Source organism: Pelobates fuscus, chromosome 7, assembly GCF_036172605.1.
Source record: "Pelobates fuscus isolate aPelFus1 chromosome 7, aPelFus1.pri, whole genome shotgun sequence".
Taxonomy (NCBI): Eukaryota; Metazoa; Chordata; class Amphibia; order Anura; family Pelobatidae; genus Pelobates; species Pelobates fuscus.
The window spans coordinates 93,576,822-93,599,729 of NC_086323.1; the positions used below are offsets into that span (position 1 = coordinate 93,576,822).

At 40.6% G+C, this 22,908-nt stretch overlaps 2 protein-coding genes across 2 annotated transcripts in view; one reads left to right on the forward strand and one right to left on the reverse strand.

Annotated features, from left to right (window-relative positions):
* TSEN15 (tRNA splicing endonuclease subunit 15) overlaps positions 1 to 2,973 on the reverse strand; it is a 113,772-nt gene extending 110,799 nt beyond the window's left edge. The window contains exon 1 of the mRNA XM_063426206.1: positions 2,891 to 2,973. Within this exon, the coding sequence (XP_063282276.1) occupies positions 2,891 to 2,930 (40 nt within the window). The 5' untranslated portion in view covers positions 2,931 to 2,973. The remainder of the gene's footprint in view (positions 1 to 2,890) is intronic.
* COLGALT2 (collagen beta(1-O)galactosyltransferase 2) overlaps positions 1 to 22,908 on the forward strand; it is a 96,982-nt gene that overhangs the window by 15,252 nt on the left and 58,822 nt on the right. The gene's annotated exons all lie outside the window — the stretch shown is intronic.

The window sequence follows — 22,908 nt, forward strand, 5'->3', positions numbered from 1 at the left end:
GTAGCTAAGATACTGTCATCACTGTACTGACCAGGTGCAGGAATGTAAGAACTGGAATTACGCGTCCCTCTCCTTTGTATCAGATGAGCCACGTGGTTAGACCGGATGGATGAGTTTAGACTCTATTCATTAAATAGGTTAAGGGTATGTGTGGGTGTAGTTAATTGTGGGAGGAGCTACAGTGCTATATAAGGAATGTACTCTATGTATTCAGTACTCAGACTTTGCTGTATTTTGGTGACGCTAGTCCCTCTGAGTCCCGATCGGTGATCCAATAAAGAATCTCTTCCTTCCTGAAGAAACCTGTGTCCATCTCTCTGTGCTTGGCTTCCGTCAGTTTCTCCGGTATCACTCATGCATAGCGTGAGGATGTTCAGCGTCATTTAGACGACCAAAAGTCGCCTATCCACCCAGAAGTCTCCTTAGTGGCTGTCTAGCAGACAGCCACTAGAGGAGGAGTTAATCCTAGCAGGTTGTTATTGCAGTTTATAAAAACTGCAATAATTACACGCTCAGGGTTAAGGGTGATGGGAGTTTGCACCCAGACCAATTCAATGAGCTAAAGTGGTCTGGGTGCCTACAATGTCCCTTTAGTATTCTACTTACTGTAGCTATGAGTCTTTGGGTGCCACCCCCCTCTTTGTTTTGTTTTTATTCATACTATTTTTAAAGGAAAACTTCAAACACAGGTGTGGATTAAAAAATAAATAAAAAAAATCTACTTTCTAAGAGAATGAATCAGTAGCCCAATGTACTTGTCCGTTATAAAAAGTTACATGTCCTGACACAATATAATTTCAGTTACAAAGATTGGGGCCCCTGGACAATGACAGCTAAACTCTGGATCTTCACAAATGAAATCTGAATGGGAAACACGAAGACAAAAATAGCTGATCTGGATACATTCTCCAACTCCGCTATAGTTACAACACTGTTATTATTGCCTCAGTTTTGCAATTTTTATTAATATTACACAAAATCTTCCTCTGCCCCCCTCCCCCCCCCCATAGTCCATCCATTTGATATAGTGTGTGGTGTGTGCAGTGAGTGCAACTGTGTTTGATGTGCGCTGGCTGTGTGTTATGTGCGTGCTGATTGTGTGCAAACTCTGTGTTCTGGCTGTATGTGTGTGTAGTGTGTTTTGGCTGTATGTAATGTGTGTGGTGTGTGCGCTGGCTGTATATGATGTATGGCTTTTTCTGGCTGCATGTGATGCATGTATGGTATGCTGGAAGCATGTAATGTGTGTGTGGTACATGTGATGGATGTGTGTGTGTGTGGTGTGCTCTGGGTGTATGTGATGTGTGTGCCGGATGTCTGGAGATTTACAGAAATTGCAGTAACTTCAAAGGGGTGTATTTTTTTTTTTACATTGGTAATGTATCAGTTTAATTATTTATTTGCATTCTGTTATATATTTATTTGTATTAATCATTACCTCTATAAGACAACCCCCTAGCTGTCAGTTAGGCAATCCAGAAATTACTTACACTTACACACACTGCACACGGAGTAAGGAATGCTCTGACTGGAGATTGCTACTCATGGCCCAACTGTTCGCAAAACATTACCCAGTTCACTAAATGGGGAACTGGACTTTATGCAAACTGGCAGCTGCCCATGTATAGATATCAATTTGCAATGCTGTTCCAATCATCGTATGTGATGACTGGCACTGTGGATGGGTTATAAACTACTTTCCTTATAATCCTGCTGGACTGGGCTTTAAAGGCATAAATCCGCCTTGACTGAACAGAATGTGACACTGCAGGATGCAATTTTGTTTATTTGTAATTGTTTTCATTAATTGTTTTGCAATATTATCTGTATAATTGAAAATATGAGCTTTTGTTCAAAAGGACGCTATAGGCACCCAGACCACTTTAGCACATTGAAGTTGTCTGGATGCAGTGTCCCAGGTCCCTTAACCCTGTAATTGTAATTATTGCAGTTACTAACTGCAATAATTACCTTGCAGGGTTAACTCCACCTGTAGTGGAATAGAGGTGCTTTTGGGTCGTCAGGCGACTCATGCTATGCATGAGGATATCCAGCGTCATCTAAAACCCCATAGGAAAGCAATGAGCAGTGCTTTCCGATGGATTAGTCCTAATGTGAGCACGGCACTCGCCGCATATGTGCATTAGATCCCCCCCCCCACCCCCCCTTCTGTCTGACGTTGGCGGAGGAGGAGCCTGACCCAGGTAATCAGGTAAGTGACAGAAGGAAGGGGGGCATTTCATAGCACTATAGTTTCCCTTTAACTGTACAATCCCTTGAAACTCACACTTTATATCAGCACTTTCAGACGTTTTTCGACAGTGAAATAGTCAAAGGAAAGAGGAATGGCTTTTATTAAAAAAGAGAAAAACTATATTCCATCTTTATTTAATAGAATAACATTACAGTATGGAAAGAAATCGAGAAACACCTGTTTATTAAATCTGAGTGTTGAGATCTTTCATCCTGACCTCTATAGGGACTGTTGAACTAATCTCAGAGCTAACATTATTGATCAAGATGTTATGGAACTTGTGGCAAAATAGGTGCACTTCTACTGACCTTGGAAAACACTGCATTCCATCTACAAAACGCACAATCTTTAGCCAACTTCTGAAGGAGAGTCAGTTAAAAAGGTAGTTTGGGTTTGCTTCAAGATGGTTGCTTAAGGCTGTAACTTTATATATTCACTAGTAGTCGTCTATCGAAAATATGTAACCCAAAGAACAGAAACAGATTTATGATATAAAATACATCTGACTTTAAGTTGTGTTGCCACTTATGGGGTCCATGCATTTTTTGTTCTCCCCCCTGCCCCCACCGAGAACCTTTATTTCTTTATTTGTTATGGTGGCATCCGTGGGTGGAATAGTAAGTAAAGTTTACCTACCTGATGCTGTCTTCATCATGGATGACATGGATGTCTTCATCTGCCAAGAGTTGTGTTCATTTTGTACTCTCGCTCACGGTAAAGAGTCCAAACAGATATCTGTAGAAGGGATCTTAACATAAATCTTTTTATGGATGCACAATTAAATGTCACATCTACACTGCATCTCTCATGATGATGCATGTTGGAAGCTGCACCCCTTGCTACATTTGTCCAAAAATCGGATCCTATATGAGAGAACGTAGTCTCTACTAATGAATATGTTAAAAGAAATTCAAATGTAGTCAGTAGAATATATCTTTATGCAGGGAAGGATTAAAATCCTACCTGACCACAATGTGACACTGCAGGATGCAACAGGTTTTATTATTTGTTTTTTATTTTCATTAATTGTTCTGCAATATTAACTGTATAATTGAAAGTATGAGTTTTTTGTTTAAAGGGAGACTATAGCCATCCCAACCATTTCAGCTCACTGAAGTGGTCTTGATGCACTTGATCCCAGTTCCATAATCCCTGCAAATGTAATGATTGCAGTTATTGATTAACTGTAATAATTACATTGCAGGTATAAACCCACCTCTAGTGGCTGTCTAAAAGACTCATCTTTTAAGAATGTTTAATTTATTTTAGGGGGTTTCTTTTTTGTCCTTCCCCCTTTGTCATTAAAATATGTATGTTAGGGGGCGGAGCTTGCTCACGAACGAGAGCAGACGCATCTTCTTGGGGCTCCTCAACAATCCTGCAATTTGGGGCAATTATTCCTACAATTGCCAACCATCAAAGAGAGAGACACACTGCTAATACCCCAGGAGGCTTCCCAGCCCGGACGGATGCCGTTTATATACGCTACGAAGCCGAGGAAAGTGAAACACAAACCTCCGGCCTACTACCGGCCTAATCTGTCCGAGATTGAAGCGCTCCTAAGGGGATCCCCAGCAACAAACCTCCGCACAGCGGAACACAACCAACCTAACGTGCAGGGCGATACACTCAACATGGGGTGCCGTTACCAAAGGACACCCGCTGGCACAGTGACGGAGACGAGGGATATCGGAACCCTGCTGCAGTGTACATCACAGCCCAAGATGGCGCACGCGGAAGGCCCAAAGGCCTCCACTTCAACTAACCTAGAGGTACGGGCAGACCCACAAGCACAGCTCACGGTCCCAGACAGGACTCCCACTATATCAGCGGGGCAAGAACTGGCCACCAAACAAGACATTCAAAAATTCCTGCTGGACATTAAGCAAATGCTAGCTGCTGACACAGCTGTACTCAAGGAAGAGGTTGAGGCGGTCCGCGCCTCTGAAGAGGACATCTTGGATTTGCACGGCAACATGTCTCACCTGCAAGACGCGCTCTGGAACGTTGAATCCTCACAACAAAACCTGACTGCACGCTTGGCGGACATGGAGGACAGAAGCAGGAGGCATCACATCAAGGTGAGGGGCATACCCGACGGGGTCCCATCGGAAGAGTTGGCACACTACCTGAGGCGACTGCTGGCCACTATTCTACCCCAACACACAGCCAGGAAACTGACCATGGACGGGGCATATAAGCTGCCACAGCACCCGAATGCACCCCCTAATGTCACCCGCGATGTAATAGTCCGGTGTTCCTCTCTACAAGATAAACAAAGCATCATGTCCGCAGTGCGCGACAAAACGCCATACCTGTTTGAGAATGCACATCTCACGTTCTATCAAGACCTTACGAGGTCCACACTGCAGTGGCGCAAATCGCTCAGACCAATCACCGGCCGCTTGCGGGACGCCGGCCTGACCTATAGATGGGGACCCCCAAGGACTCTGACCATGACTCACCAAGGAGCTGCCTATAAGATCATGTCCATTGCGGACGCACCACAACTCCTGCAGGCTCTGGGACTACCCGCTATGGATGGAGAAGAAACACCATCAGCTGCACGAACATGGGACCCTAATCATCTGACCCCTTTTGTGCCAAGAAGCGCCTCGCTTACCCAAACAGAGACATGACTGCAATAACCCGCAGTGCCACAGAGCACCAACCTCTTTAACATTACTTGTGTTACCGTTTGAACTGTTTGAAATGTTAATTTACTCATAACGTATTAGACGCACACCCCACGAAACAGACACCTCTCACCCACACCTAAGAGACTGAGTCGGCTGGACCATTAAGCTCCACAGAGCATTTACATAGCCCACACCACTCAAAGCCTTAAGTCAGATGCGCTGCTATATCCCCCCCTCCCCCCACCTCAACCCCCTTAGGGTTCGGGGCACCTGTCATATGGCACACCACACGACGCCTATAGCATGACGCACCTAAAACCGACACCCCCACGACATAATTTCCTTACCCCTTATCACCCACAGGCACCCCGTAAAGCAACACTACAACCACAAACACTGCAACTCATACAGACTGGATGCACCCCGCTGACAGAGACCTTGTCTTACTACAGATGTACTTTGACTAACGATGCAGGGATGCATGTTTTCTCCTCTCCCTGTCTCTGTGTCATGGATAATGCACCATAGCATCACAGCGATTCTATAACGTGTTTAAAAATGCATGTTTAGCGAAGCTTCCTCTTGCTCTACCATACACCCACATGACCAGATTAAGCTAGACATGTTTATCTCGCTTGTTTACGCTATTTTAAAAAGAGGCAGCAAAAACAATGTGCAGCATAGTCAGCTATCAAGCTTAGTCAGCATGCATATCACAGGGGCTAGCTAACATTTCACCGCTGAATATTACTTTAATATTACTTTCACTCCTTAACCAAGCTCTTGCTTGTAAGCAGTGAGCTTATCAGCACAATCTAAGTTTTATGCTACCCCAATTCAACTCAATTCAATATTTTTATTATTTTTACTACAGTTATTATTATGACGGCAAAGGTCACACTCGTCTGTTTTCCATTTACAAGTTTACCACAACTGCCACTCTGCATAATCTTTCATTGCAAACCATGAGTATATATCTGTGGTGGAATCTCGGTAAAAATAAATTTAGTAGGCCGAGATTACCACGTGGTATGTGTACGTGCATATACTGGTGTATCGGTCGGTTGGTTGCACGTGGCAAAGATACAATCAGTAGTGTACGGAGCATGTGCAAGGATACAGGATATAGTATTCCCCTCCTCCATTGTGCTGGGCAAGCCATGTGGTCAAACAGGAAGTTAGTTCTTGTTCGATTGATTGGGTAAGAGTATGTGTGGGTGGAGCTGATTATGGGTGGAGTTACATGCCTATATAAGGAGCCTACACTATTGTTCGGGGCTCAGATCTTGTTGTATTTTGGTGACATTACTCCCTCTGAGTCCCGGTCGGTGAATCGAATAAAGAATCTCTTCCTTCCTGAAGAAACCTGTGTCCATCTCTCTGTGCTTGGCTTCCGTCAGTTTCTCCGGGAATCATATCCTGTTTAAAGAAAAATGTGCAACTTAATCCTGTCAGGATAGTATGTGTTTCACTATGCCTGCTCCTGCTATTGTGGCAGCGCAGGCCTGTTTGTAAAAATAAATAAAAAAAATATGTATGTTAAAGAATAATTACTTACCTTTTTTACTTATCTTGTTTCTAATGCCAGGACTCCTCCGCTGCAGCCTACGACTCTTCCTCTGGTGATTCCAGCATCCAAGCTAGTATCACCAGGAGTCTCATCATTTCGGCTGTGCCTCATAGAACTGTCAGCAGCATTTGATTCCATGGCCTAGTTTCATTTAGTTCTGAAGGTGGAAGCGCCTCTAGTGGCTGTTTGTAGCATTGAAATGAATGGCCTGGGTGGCTTTGGTGGTCCTTTAAGAGTGTAGTTAATATGCTCTCAGTTCTAAGTAAGTGAATTAACCTATCCCAAAATCCCTACCAAAAGCATGGCAACCCAATCTTAGAACGTGTTGTATAGATTACATTTTTTCCATGGGGTATAGAATTAACTTTGCATGTGATTAATTCTATGAATCCCTTAAATGAATACCAAGGCTGTTTCCACACGTGTTGGACTTCTTCACCCGCCTAACACCCTGGAAGCTGTTTAAGACTATACTAAACATTCCGTGACTTCTTTTCAGGTAATGCAAATATAATTTTGGTATGCATCCCATTTGAGAGCTGTTAACGGCAAGTTAGTGACCAAGCTTGTTTCCCTTGCATCAACTGCATGACACTTGTGTGCTGCTTAAAGGGATTCTACAGTGTTAGGAATACAAAGCTGTTTCTCAGGAAGATGTCCATGAGAGGTCTTGGCGCATACACACTTGAAATGCTTTTTGCACACCAAGAAAAAAAATGTAAAATAGCATTTATCTTTGAAGGTTATCAGCGTACCATAAAAAAGAAAGGACAGCAGCATACATAAAACAAAACAAACAAAAAAAAATAACATTAAAAATTAAATCTTGATTCCTCCTTCACACTACATCAAAGGAAAATGTGAATTGATGGCCATGTAGTTTGTTTCAAACAAGTGATGTATTTGTAATGCTGGACATTATTTATCTCATGCTTGTTTTTTTATTTTTTTTATTTTATATTTACAATGTCTGAAGTCATAGCGTCTGCTTGGCAACCCCAGGTGCTTAACTGTTCTTCCAAGCCAATAAAATATGTCCTTGCCAAGACGTACTTTGTCATAATTGTATGTCAATTACATAATCCTCTGCAACTGAACCCCACCTTTATAAGAGAAGAAAAAAACAAACCTGTAAATCACTATAGCAGGGGTTTTCAGCTGGCAATTAATTAAAACTAATAGGTTGGCAAGAATAATGCATGTGTCCTTAGCAAGCCTTTCAGTAAATGTGACATTTATTATGCTGATAGGTGTGCCTCAAGACATTTTTCTCTCATTCAAGTGTGTTGTGGTCCAAATAGAATTGAGAACCACCACACTATAAATGACTGCAATTTTACTATAGATTAAAGTATTTATTTAAATTGTTACTCGAAGAACCATTACCCCTCCAGTAATTTGAAGTGGTCATGGTGCCTGTTCGGATGCGCTGTGTTTCACCACCAAACATTGCACATCTGGAGTTTAACCTCTTTGCTGCTGGAGGTATAGCTTCTATGCTCAGAATTGCATTAACTGAATGAGAATAAATTGCATTCATAGCTGGCAGGATTGGCATCGGCTCCTGCAGCTCTATAGAAGCAAAATACACTTCTTTCGGCCATAGAGGCCCCTTGGCACCTGGTGAGGAACCAGGTAAGTGGGAAAACTATTACAAAATGGTTTGCCTCATTAAACAGGGCACTATAGTGGGATGTTGTGGTTTTGATGCTTGGAGTAACTGTTTAAGTCTTAGCAAAACACTATAGTGTCTGGAATTAAAAACGTATTCCTGACAATAATGTCCTGACTTGGCTGTTTAGGTGTCCAGACCCCTCCAATCTCAGTAACAAGGTTTATTCCTAGACCACACCGGTCCCGCCACTGCTTGCCCTTCCTGACTCCGCCTCCGTGGCTGAGATTATCAATCTTGATGATCTCATTTAACCCAATACTATCCAATAGAAACACATTGGGAGGCAAAAATGCTAAGCTGCACAATTGAATCAATGCATCTCTATGGTGAACACTCAGTGTCTCCATGCAGAGCAGTGCTCACTGAATCTTCTCTGCAGCCTAGTCCAACCCCATTGAAGTTATCAGGCTTGTTGATCAATTTTTCAACCAAATGCTGCTCAAAGAAAAGCATTGTGGACTTAATGCCCATGTGCAGCAATCGCTGCAAATCAATTAAATTATTTTCATAGAGAAGCATTTACTCCAATGCTTCTCTAGAAGGCATCAGAGAACATTCAACGTCCCCATGTAATGATGGAGGACATCAAGCACTGAGTCTGACTCGGTTCTCTCTGTGCATGCACCTTCTAGTGCAGGAGTAGACAACCTTCAGCACTCCAGATTTTTTTATGCCCATCACGTCTTGAGGGCCTAAGGTTGCCGACCTCCAATCTTGTGGCTCTCAGTGTAACAGGCACTAATGATTTGTTTGAAAAACAAAAAATGTTTTACATTGCAAGAGCAAACCGTCAGGTCCACAGTACCCACACCACTTCATTGAGATTGAATAGTCTGGGTGATCATAGTGGTCCTTTATGAATGTTATGTATTTAAACATTTTTGTGCTTCCTGTCCTAAGAAACTATAATTTTCATTTGGGCACATAGCAGTGATAAAAGTAAGTCTATCTGTGTCTCTCTGTGTCTCTCTGTGTCTCTCTGTGTCTCTCTGTCTCTCTCTCTCTCTCTCTCTCTGTGTCCCTCTCTCTCTCTCTCTCTCTCTCAAACATGTAACATAACATGTAAAACCATTTCCTTTATCTCGTACTAGATGTTTTAAATGTAAAATAAATCAAGGCTATAACGCAGGGTGCAGCCATTATTGAACAAAAATGGAAAAAGAAAAATCATAAATTTATTTTTCTAATAAAAAGCCAGGACACTTATACTGCGCAAAGGAGAGTTCTGTATTTGTTGAGAAGAGAAGAAAAATAGTAATCATTTTCAGGTGTGCAACGATAAAAAGTTGCAATATCGATATCACTCAGAATTCTACAGTTGTTGAGTATAAAAGGTGGGAAAGGGAAACCATTAGGGTGAAAGATAAACAAAATGAGTATTTTAAATGTATTGGAGAAACATGGAAAGGATGTTTGAGAGAAGAGAAGACTGTAAGAGAAAATAGTTGACTAGAAGCATCAGGAAAGTGGGAAGAATGGGAGAGAGGGGAATAAACATACGGTAATAAATCATTTAAAAAATACACACAATGAGCATTCAATTATAAAAATATAAAAAAATCTTATGTTTTATGGCATGATTTGAGTGTCAAGCACAATTCAGACTCTCCTCAAAACAACTTCATGTTAATGACGTTTAATACAATTTTCATGCTATTTAATATATTTTATACTTTATGAATGGATGTTTTTGTTTTATATTTAGCTTTTTAGGCACCAGATAAAGGTTGTACTCCTATTATTCTATTTTCTTGTTAGATTATACACATGTTAAATCACACCCTTTCCCCTAAGGTACAAGTAATTCTGGGCTTGGCAACAAAGAGACAAATCCCTAATTTTATTACTATAATATATTTAAACTAATATTTTTGGATAATGTGTTTTGATTAGTACTTGTTGGTTTACCTGTTGCAGGGAAATGTAAAAAAAACCCAAGATAAAACAAAACAAAAACACAAGATGTTGCTCGTTATAGAATACAGATGTGTGATGTAATATGTTTCTGTTTATTAAACTTTTTCTAATTTTTCTATTTATATTTTAAATATTTTTAAGGTTTTAAATATGTTATATATCTTCCAAGTTTCCCTATTTAGGAGGAGCAGTCCCTATTTTGGGCCCAAATTCCTCTGTCACTTTTTTTCTAGAAGTCCCATATTGTTTTACCTGAGTGTATAACAGAGCTCCACTGTAGTGATTTCTGCAGTAATGTGTATTTTATCTAAAATAAATGTGTTCAGAATTCAGTCTGTGTAAATTACATTTTAATTGCATAAATTGCTATTCGTAAAGAAACAACAACAAATTTCTCAGAACAGCCCCACCACTGGCCACTTACTCACACTCAGCATTGAGTTTAGATCACTGGTTTCCTTCTGACCAATTCAAAATGGTAGACGACCCTGCAAATGTGCTGATCTGTGTATTGTGTGGAGAATTTGTGCCTCCAGTAATTCATTTTAAGGTTTTATTCATAAATAGCAGGAGAAGACAATGAGGGTGACGTTGAGTAGTGGGGTTCCTTAATGCCACCCAGCAGAAGGACGGACAGAGTGAAGGTCCATGTACAATTGCCGTAGTGTGGGCCAGGACTTGGGACAGAGGGAATTAGAACGAAACAAAAAGAGAGAAGGGAAAACAAAAATCAGTGACTACAGAGAGGTAAAAAGTACTATTAAAGGTGTTTTGGGCAAATAAAGGTCAAGCATAAAAGGCAGATAATAAAGATTGGAATGAAAATGTATATAAGAGAGAGGAAAGATACTAAAGAATTAACAGTGGGGAAAATTAAATAATGGGCCAAAATAAACTTGTGGGAGTGGAAAAAGAAAAGAAAAATCATTGACAAGTATGGTGTAAAATAGTATTGAACTGTAACATTTACTGCCTCTCAATGGTTATTATCTGTTGGCCCCATCTCTTGGCTGAGTTGCTACCCGATAGCCAACCGAACTGCCCTATTCACCTTCTTTTGTTGTATCCACCAAAGATAACTGTTTTTCCTCATTTGTATTTGGGTTTTATTTCTCTTTAAATTAAGAAAAGGAAAAACCTAAAAAGATTTGATTGGTACAGAAAATGCAGTTGTGACATCTGTGGTTCATTACCTAGAGTTAGTACGCCCATTGTGTCCCTAAACTATTTCAGTGGGCCCCCACGAGCATCATATTCATTAGACTCTAAGCCATCTATGTTATTATATTAAATTGATCACTGCAGAAGACTTGCTTCCCCATGGGCATTATGCAATACTTTAAAAAAGTGGAGAGTCTAAAGGAACACTATAGCGTTAGAAAAGCAAATATGTATTTCTACCGTTATAGTGTTCTTGTCCTTAGTTCTATGTAGCCCTCACCCATATCCCCTGTGCCATAAAAATTAATAGCATCAAAATTTGACTTACCTTTTACAGCGCCGAGGCTCTCTTGGAGATACTCACCTCTCAGTGTCCCTCTTGGAACATCCTTAATAAGGCATGGCCTCCTCCATCATAGAGGATCATTGGGGACCTGATGTGCATGCGCGATAAACACGCATCCAGGCTCCCCAATAGGAAAGCTTTGTATCCAGTGCTTTCCTCTGGTTTTCTGCTTCACGTGATCAAGTTTTACTTGGTCAGATCTGCGTAAGTTTCTCTAATAAGACAGCCACTAGAGGTGGATTTAACCCTGCAATGTAAACGTTGCAGTTTCTAAAAAACAAGCAATGTTTTACATTAAGGCGTTAAATGGACAGAGCCAGTGGTGTACATTCCACGGTCGTAGGGGTCGCAGGTGCGAACAGGCCCGTCATTCCCGTGGGCCCTGCGGACCCCTGCGACCAGGTGCCCGCTGCTATGTTTTGCGGCCCTGGCCCACGCGGCAAACCGCCGGGGCTGCAATTTCAACGGGCCCATCGGGTGGCCCATGCTGTTAGGGCCAGCCAATGGAGATTAATTTGCCTGTCACTCTATCAGAGAGAGCCTGCGCGGGAGGAAGGAGAGGGAGTCAGAGTGGGAACTCTCTGAGCCACCACTGAACCCCAGGGAAAGTCACCCTCCTGCCCCAAAAAGGTAGGAAACAGGAGCGTGACTTAAATATTTTATATGTGTGTCTGTGTGTGTGTGTATGTGTCTGTGTCTCTGTATGTATGTGTGTATGTGTCTGTGTGTCTGTCTGTATGTATGTATATGTCTGTCTGTCTGTGTGTATGTGTCTATATTTGTGTGTGTATGTGTGTGTCTCTGTGTGTGTGTATGTATGTGTGTCTGTCTGTATGTATCTGTGTATGTGTGTGTGTGTATGTATGTGTCTGTCTGTTTGTATGTGTCTGTGTATGTATGTGTGTGTGTCTCTATGTATGTATGTATGTATGCATGTGTCTGTATGCATGTATGTGTCTCTATATGTGTGTGTGTCTGTCGGGGTGGAATGGATCAGTTTCGCACCAGGGCCCCGTGAATTGTGTGTACGCCACTGGACAGAGCCACTGCACTCAGGGCCACATTGCATTCAGATAAAGTGGTCTGGATGACTTTAGTGTCTGCTTAATGAAGGTGTTCTGCGGAATGTAGTCTGTTATATAATTGATTTTACAACTGAAAAATTTAGCAGTGACCTAATTTTAAAATTTAGGCTGACATTTAACACAATAGTGCTTCAGTTAAGGTTAAGAACCACTGTTTTATTAAGACTAAATCATTTACTCTATTTTTTCTCAAGTATTTTCTATAAAAATAAAAAGATTATTCAAAGATATCTTCAGGGAATGTTTATGGGTTCCTTTAGGGAATGTATAATGTCATTTATGGCAACCCAGCAAACAAAATATTGCATAATCTTGCCAGATTCACATGTTGCTTGGCTTTCATTATGTAGTAATGCAGGATGGGAGCACTATTTACTGGGTTGCTTAATCTCTGAAATGAAAATGTTAGCAGTGAATGAAACAGAGATCTTTACCGGCCCTAACCACTAAGAATCCCGGTCTTTGTGCACGACCATCTGGGTATACAGACTTTCTAGGAATGTAAACATACATTGCGCATGGGGGATATACATTGAGACTTTGAATTGATATATGAGCCTGTCTTGAGGTTATGTCCTAATTGCATGCAGGATGAGCAGAAACCTGTAAAAGCGACATAATCTTACAATACAAAGGTGAATGGTGCCCTTTAAAGAACCAGATCGTTGGAATTCCCAACGTAATTCCTTATTTAAGTCTGTGTTTTTATATATATATTTTTTTTTTAGACATGAATGAGTGTAATGTATTTTAGTGTTTTTTAAATCTGGTCTCTATCAATGATTTAGGTCAAGTGTTAAGATTTTTTTTTCTCTCCAAAGTACTACTGTAATGAAAGCGTAATCACATATACTGTGCTTACCATTCCCATGAGACTTGACCTCTGAATTGCCTTTAGTGAATACGAAGATTGTAAATGCGGAAAAAAACAGGAATTTTCACCTGATTTTGCAACTCTGGGGTCAGTTTGGAAATCAATGAATTCTTTTATTCATGAACCCACTCTCTGGTGAGAACTCTGGAAAATCTCCGGGACTCAGTAGTGTAATAAGGGTTGATGGACCCACTATTTTCTTCCAGGACCTTCCTGCTTAGTTCAACATGTCAAGTGGTGCATACAAAGTGCTTCCCTGTAACGTATACTATTCAAATGCTGCAAAAGTTAAATCAATTAACCAAGAAGGGAATCCCACTGGAGTTGCTGTAAATAATCAACGAATTTCGCCCCTGCAGCATGTGAATTCTGGACATTCTCCAGAGCAGCACTTTATATTCTCTACCCAACAGTACATAGAAGTAATGTGTGCCTTTAAGAACATGGTGGATCTGACAAAATGGAACTCTTGGGTAAATAGGTTTGTCATTCTGTAGCAATAATCTATAATAATAACCAGTTTAAATCTATAATAATGAACAGTTTTACAACAGTTTTACATAGTGTTTCACATGTAGTATGTATACATTCTAACAAAATGCTGGTTTTAAACTGAATCTAAGAAATACCGTATTTATTGGCGTATAACCCACACTTTTTCTCCCTGAAAATAAGGGGCAAATGATGTGTGCGTGTTATACGCCGATATACATATTTTTCGCTCCATAAGACACACTTTTTTTCCCCTCAAAAGTGAGGGGAAATGTCTGTGCGTCTTATGGAGCGAATGTGAAGGTTTACTTACCTGTCTTGAAGTGTGGGCCGGTGTTCAGCGCGCACCGCGGTACTGGAACTTCAATTCCAGGTTCCGGTTTCCGGCGGGACTGAAAGGAAGTGAGCACTCAGTGTGCACACTTCCTTTCAGTCCTGCCGGAAACCGGAACCTGAAATTTAAGTTCCTGTACCGCGGTGCGCGCTGTTAAGCCGGCCCACGCTTCAAGGCAGGTAAGTAATTGTGGGACAAGGGGAGGGAAAGTGCACTATGGGACAAGGGGAGGGGGGGGACACTATGGGAGGGGGGGAGAACACTATGGGATGAGGGGGGGAACACTATGGGAGGGGGTGGAAAATACTATGGGAGGGGGGGAAGAATACTATGGAAATGGGGGGGGACACTATGGGATGAGGGTGGGGGAAAACTATGGGAGGGGGGGAGAATACTATGGGATGGGGGGGAAATTTCCTTCTTAAAATGAGGTGCGTGTTATACGCCGGGGCGCGTTATACGCCGATAAATATGGTAGTTAATGTATCAAAAATAAAGAATATTATCCTCCACGTCTACATTGGCGTTGAATTGTATTGTAAATTCCTTAGCTAAGTCATGAAATTGGCGTTTTTGCTTTCTTTGTGGGTCTCAAAACCTCCTTTGGGGCATGCAAGCTTGAACAAGGCTAATCTCCATCTTGTTGAGAATTGTCTCACCCGAATGACCTGTATGTTCCACCCAAATGGAGATAGGTTAAAGGTGTACTGGACAATTAAAGAGGCAGTGCCATGACCCTTTTGATGCATTATTTATTGTAAAATACATACCAAAACCGTATGTTACTTTAAATACAATGACATCTGTTAACACTGGGGATCATTCACTAAACTCTGAATTTTAGCAAATTGAAATGGCAAAAAATTAAACAAACAAATGGCAAAATTGATCTTATTTCTAAAACTCGCCCAACTCAACGAGACAGTTAATTCACAGCTTTTTTTGTTGTTGTCTATTTTTATGTAAATTTTGCCATTCAGCTTTAAGTTTGTTACAGTCCAATGTTTATTTAATAAACCTCTAAATATTTCTGTATCAAATTAGGCCACTTTCCTTTTAATTTGGCTGTAAAAATTCCTATGAGGTTTATTTACTGAGTTAAAACCACATTGAACTCAATGGATCCCAGTTATTTTCAAGTAGATGTCAAGGCAGGTCCCTGCTGTTAGTATATTAAATAAAAAAGGTAAAACTACTGTTTGGGTGAGTAAGAGTCAGGATTCGTTATTGAGTGATGGGGGTGGGGTAAGTGGGGTTGGGTATAGTATTAGTGAGACAAACAAGGTCATTCACTAAAGTGAGAGTTCAATGTGAATTTAAAATTTAAAATTAACACTATAATGTCAGGAATGCGAATGACACCATAGGTCTAAATAGTCATTTAGGTGGCCGGCCCGTTTGTCCCCTGTTTAAAGGAATTTTTCTCACTTTTTTCCAGTGCTGCGTGGGTCTCCTTACTGCTGGCTCCGACCCCTCCACTGAGATAATCAAAGTTGAAGATCTCAGATTGCCGATCTACAGTTAAATACCATAGGCAGCGCAAGAGTTAATTATGTGACATTAAAAAATATGTAAATACATAAGTAAATAAAAATCCTAACTAAGGAACCCTATATACGCAAGTAAATAAAAAAAACCTATACACCTCCCAAGCGTGATGATCCACTTGAATGGACACTGGTGAGGTGGGTAATGTGGTCGGGACAGTGACTTCACTGGCTCCGACCAAAGGGCAGCCTGGATAGGGGGCATGTCGACCCAAATTACTGGCAGGTCAGCATGGCGTGAATGCACATCAGGCTGCCTTCTAACCATTTAAGGCCTGCCCACTGAGGGCCAGACCCTGAACCTAGCACAAGCACTTCTGATGATGTGTTCACTCTGTGGGGACACCAGGTATCTTAGCAAAACCCCAGCATTTCTTATCTGTGATATAGCTAGCTCGGCTTGCTTGGTTCCTTACAAGATCCTTATTCAAACTGTGCTCCGAGGGAAAAACACTGAGTCATAGAAATGATGTCATACCCGTTTCAGGCGTCTGTAAATACAACACAGAGAGGAAATATAGACAGGTGCTGGAATAAGTACAGACCTGTTTCCTTGTATATGCCAACAGTGGGGGTGATGGAGGAAATGCACTTGAGGGGAAAATTAGAGAAAAATGTTAATGTGCCTGGGGGGAGAGAATGGGGTTGTAAAGGACATGTGACTGTTAAGGAAGTGTGGCTTAAAATGAAGCTGAGTAGATGTGAAAGAGGTAGTGTATCTGAATGTAAGATAGGGGATATTATAGTGGAGGGAAATGAGGGACAAATGTGGGTGAAAGGGGGCTAAATAGGGTATTGGGGTTAAGGAACCAAATTAGTCATCAAAGCCATTTACAAGACCCCCTTTCCCCCCCTGCCCCCCCTCTCCCCCCCCCCCCCCCCCCCCCCCCGCACACACACACAGTGTAACTGGTCAGTTTTCTATAGATCTGTATAATACAGTTGGTGTTAGTGAAGGCTTTTGTTGCAACAAAAATAAATATATATATATAAATATATATATATATATATATATATATATTGGGGTGGTGAGTACTAATGATATGTGTGTTCAAGAATAATATCTTGTGTCTGTTGTGACAGTTTCACCTATTATTGATGGTTGGAAATGTCTGGAACTAACCATTTGAAAAAAATACCCCAATATCAGGATAGCGAAGAGAATTGCTTAGTCTGCTCTATTAAAACTTCTGAGTCACCCATTGGTTTCGTATTGAGCTGTCGGACCTTGAAAGACATGCTTGTTCACTATCTAGCACTGTCATTGGCTAATAGCATCAGGGGGTGGAGTCAGTTCTCTTTTAAAGGGACACTATAGGCACCCAGACCACCTGATCTCATTAAAGTGGTATGGGTGCAATGTCCCTGTCCACCTTAGTCCTACAATGCTAATCATTGCAGTTTAGAGAAGCTGTAATGATTACATTGCAGCACTAACAATGCCTCTAGTGGCTATCAATCAGACAGCCTTTAGGCTGCTAGGTACTTTTGTGCACCTAACTGACGCTGGAAGACCTCACGCTCTGCATGAGGACATCCAGCGTCATTAAAATCCACACAGGAAAGCATTGCAGCAAGGGAGCACCTGAATCGTGTGATTACAGTAAGGTTTTTTTATAGCTTTGAAGAGGGCATGACCCCTCATTGAATCAGGGATTGAGAATGTGGATAAATGAAAATACCCTAAAAAAGTCAAGGGTAGAGTCAAGTTCTGCCCCACCATCTAGTACTGCACCTGGACGTATTGCTGTACAAAAGTAGAATACATTCTAGGTTAAGGGGTGTGTAAGATTGTAGAAACTATTTTTCCCCTAATACACACACCAACTAACATGCAAAGAAACATCTTATTAACAGATTCTAAATTCTCAGATTTTTCCTGATTTTAATTATAAGTCATGGAATGGCCTTTAATTATAGGATCTATTTATACTTGCTGATCACAGTGCAATTGTACATTCTGCTTTGTACAGACATTTCAGTCTATTGGAGACAGATTTAAAGTAAACCTGCAATCCACTAAATGTTTAAGCATTCAGGCTACCAGTATTTAATATTTGATCTATACATTATACTTGGGAAGTCTCCTGCAAGTGTGTAGTTTAAAAGATATACGTACATACTATTACCAGAAGCATAGCAACATAATATAACTATCTAAATAACTTTTAAGCTGTGCGTGTGCTTGTGTGCACATTCTATAGATAAAATGTTTATTCCATTTAGATTAAAGGGACACTATAGCATTAGGAATAGAAAACTGTAGTGTCCCTCTGCCTATATCATAGGTCGCTTTTCACACTGACGGCGCTGGATCGGTCTCCTCTTCCAGCGATGTCACGCTGATCGAGTAACCTTATGCACATGCTGCATGTACGTTAGAGTTGGGAATTTGGAAGACAGTAGATGCCCTCATGAAAAGCATGAGGACATCCAACATCGTTTCACAGAGTTAACCTCTATTAGAATCCATGAAGCGCCTCCACTGGCTGTCTGGAAGACCTCCATTATAGGCTGTCTTAACCCTGCAATGGTAACATTGCCGTTTCTTAGGGCCACTTTACTCAGACCACTTTAATGAGATGAAGTGTTCTGGGTGACTATAGAATACCTTTAACAGAAAGTCCTCTGAATTATTACAGATATAGCTTAAAAAACAAGTTGATGTAAAAAGGGAAATACCATTTCAGATTTGTTCCAACTTTGCTGAATCATTTTAAATACCCACAAAATATAATCTGGCATTGATATCTAGCAACACCAGGATGGCAAATTAAAATTATGGCTTGGACGTAAAGGGAAAATAAATAGAAAATGAAGTAAAATTTCACATGAAGCTTTTGCGCACTTTCATCTTGAAGAGCATCATGGAATATGTAGTTTGTGAGGTACCAACGTGAGCAATCACTCATTTATCTCTTTGCTTCCTTCTCTTAGTTTCTCAATTTCCTCTGATATAGTCCTTTTGTGATTTCCATCCTTTCGTGTCACCCTTAACCAAGAATTTGACTATTTAACATGTATGTATTTATCCTGTGCTCCCTTACCACTGTCAGTTTTTCTGTCTCTGTCCTAGATGCATTTGATTTTCCTTTTCCCGTTAAATTTTCTCTAATCCTAAATTCACCATTGTCCTTCCCCTCCATTCAATATTCCCGTTCGTCAATCTATCAACCTATCTCCAAGCATCTAATTTTGCCTTCCTCTCTGCAATTAACTTGTTTCTCCTTTGGCCATACAGCTCGTATCTCCTCGTCATCCTTCCCTCCTTGTAATTTTCCCTTCCTCCAACCTTCCTACAGGAATCTAGTTTTGTCCCTTTCCATGACATTTTATATATCCCATCGATCTTCTTGCCCTACAATTTACCTACCTTCTGTTTCTTATATATGAATTTATAGATAATTTTATTTGGTCAATCCATTCCTTTCTTCTGTTCCACTGTGTAATCTTCCTCGCTCCCCTCTCCATGAAATTAATATCCATTTTCTACGTGCATGTCATGTATCTTTCCCCACTTGCCATTTTTCTACTCATTCCCTTTTGAATGTGATCCTTCTTACCTGCCGGCATCTGTTCCCCCATGCATGAGATATCTAACTCTTAGACTTTTTATTTTTACAAAAAAATTTACTCTTTCTTAATTTTAATGGGTTTCTATATATGTTATTTAGGGATTTCCGACTTCAGAGTTTGAAGTTGTTATAATATTTATTTTTGAATATTGACCTCTACCTTTTCTTAGATACATTAATCAGAAGAGATATTTCTGGTCTGGCCATTTCGGGCACCTTGACCACAGACCTTGGCAGCCGCAAATGCAGACAGAGAGTGTGTGTGTTTTCTTATTCAGTACTTGCGATTTTCCATGGAACTGAAATCTGCTATGTCTTCCCCTAAAATATCAGTAAAAAGGTTTTGTCCTATTAAAAATAACATCACGCACACTTTTTTTTAAAGGTTATTTTGAGTAAGGTACTAAAGACAGCTCCTGTATTCTGCTGGTAGGACGAAGAGTCTCTACAAATAAACAGATATTTCCTGTTGCAAAAGCTTGAGAAAAAATATAGTCTGCCATCATTCCAAAGAACCTTTTGACTGCAGACAAATTGAAATCGGAAAAAAACAAGAAAGTATGACATTTTATTGAATTAATGATTTTGTTAAAAAAATATGGTCCAGAAGACTGTTGAATAAAATTAACTGTACAATTTTACTATTGAACATGTTCTTGCAAACAAACATTATGTTAATAAAAAAATATTAGTGCAAAAATGAATCTTTTGTCCTATTCATGCTCAGTTCAGACAATTTCTTGTTAAAAATATCACACTGTTACCCACTAAAGTGTATGGAGAATTCAGAATCGTCTCTGATGAAGTAGAGCTATTCTCTACGAAACGCGTCAGACAGCTAGAACAGCCAGAAGGAATACCCACACGATCTTTATCTAGCCAGGGTACCTCTGCAGAAGAACTCACCTATCCCGGATCCCAGGCGCATCACTGACACCGCCGCAAAAGCAGTGCTGTTCCCCCGAAGTGAGGTTGATCTTTATCTAGCCAGGGTACCTCTGCAGAAGAACTCACCTATCCCGGATCCCAGGCGCATCACTGACACCGCCGCAAAAGCAGTGCTGTTCCCCCGAAGTGAGTTGGAACGCACTGTGGAACGCACGCCGTCCTCACCGGCGATTAGGATCAGGGCAAGAGGATCACTAACAGCATCCGGATCCATCCATACTTAATAATAAGGTGGTCTTGCATTTTTTACCCATAATTGACTGGCATTAACATTGTGGATGTGTTATTAACTTCATTTTTTTGAACTTTTGATTTTTAATGATTTTTAATAAATAATACTCTGATACCTACAGTTGTTTCCAGCGATATATATTTATATTGCCTAATACAAACCAGTTACAATTTATCTTATTTTCTTTATATACTTTTTCTACTTACTTGGGTCCCACACAATTGTGTCTAATCATATAGTTATATTAGACAGCTAAGGGTTAATCCATACTAAGCATACTAAAGGACGTCACGTAACCTACATTTTAGATTACTCTTTTCATTCTTCAGTTCAATTTAATTAATTTTTTTTTATTAATTTTCATTTATTTTATCTCATTTATTCTACTAAGTAAGCTCCTGGATAAACGGTTACTATCTTGCATAGTAGCTATAATCTGTCTATATTCTCTTATAGGTTTTTTGGTGAATCCCTATACCTTTCCAGTTTCAGAGCTTTTGTCTAATAGGCTGACTCCCTCTTTTCTGTTTTCTATTATAGTTAGCAGTTCTGTTTCCTATTACTTCCTAATTACACAATTACAAACAGCCAGCATACACATGACAGACAACTGGCAACTACCACGAACACGACACAAAGGGAGCACACACCACACACACCAAACTCAGTCAGTACTCCCCACACGCAAGAAACGCATTCTGCACATACCTCACAAGCGCTACTCACAGCCAGCACTCACCTCACACACAACACAGCACACAGAGCGCACACATGACACACAGTGAGCACCCACCACAAATGGGTATATCAAGTCAAATGGGCAGACTGTGGGAGTGCGGAGGGTGAGACACAAAACAAATTTGTTTTGACTAAAGTGGAATGGCAAATGTATCCAAATCAGATTTTTTTTTTGCCTCCATTTTTCCATTCAGATTTAATTTGTGAAAATATAGAGTTTATCAGCCAGTGTCCATGGGTCCCAATCTTTGTAAATGAAATTGTGAACAATGTAAATAGGGCTTGTGAGTCTAGCTGCCAGACTCTAGTACTCTAGCACATAGCCCTGTAAATGTCCAGGGCTCTTGGCCGGATGCCCTAGCTTTGTAATTGAAATTATTTTGTATCAGGACAAGTAGATTGTCATGACAGATAGATAGATTTGTTATACTGCTTTAGTCCCTTGGACAAGTATATTTAAAAAGAAAATCCACAACCCTGGAATTTAACATTTTAGAACAAAATTGGCCAACTGGGAATATTGGCAAATCTATTTTTCACTAAAGTTTGAAATCCACTTGGAATTCCATACAACTCACTCTGTAGTGAATTATCATGTGGGATTTTTGTTCAGAAGTGCTTATTTTATTTCACGTAAACATTTCATTTGTAACTTGAGAATTCACAAAAAAATATCAATTCTAATGAAATAAGATTACAGTTGTTTTATTTATAAATCACAAACATATTACTGTAAATAAAACATTAATGTTGACTATGAGAAAGAATTGTCTATCAGGAAGAATGGGTGCCTTATCAATGACATTAAGTGACACCCAAGCACTATACGCTTTGCTTTTTGAGTTATGCTGCAAGGACGTATGCACAGTGTCTTTGCACAGCTTATAACTTCAACAGACCTCCCAGGCCCAGCAGTCCAGATTTTGGCAGGACAGTCCTGAGTTTAGGGCCCTGTCCCAGCTCCTGACTTTGGACACCAGGGAATTGTCCACCAACTCCACAAACATAGAGAGAAACACTGCCAACTGTTAGATAGGCCCAACTAGGACTGGTATCTCTGTACTCTGTCACCTAGATGGCTAAGCACTAGCAAACCACCCACTTTGTACATAGTATCTCCTTAGCGTTAGTCTCCAGATTTTTCTCCCCTTCATGTATTACCACCTAAAGGGAAAAAAGGATGCTTGGGAGCCTCACGGGGAGGGTCGGCATGAGGGGTAACTGTGACAAACTGCCATTTGCCACTGGGCATTGGAGAGGACTTATCGCTAGCCTCCTGCCCTGCGACTGTGGCCCTGGAATGTATTGCCCTTTAAGACTTACATTTGGGCAATATGGATTTTTGTATGCTGTTCCTGGCCCTTTAAATACTTGTGTTTGTACTTTTAAATTGGCACTTCGAATGCAGTCAAAGTGCCGAAGTCGTCGAAGTGGCCACCATTTCGGGACTTCAACACGTGTTCGCAGCCATCTTAATTCCTGAACAGCGGTGTTTTTCCGTCGAGTGTCTGGAACTAAAAT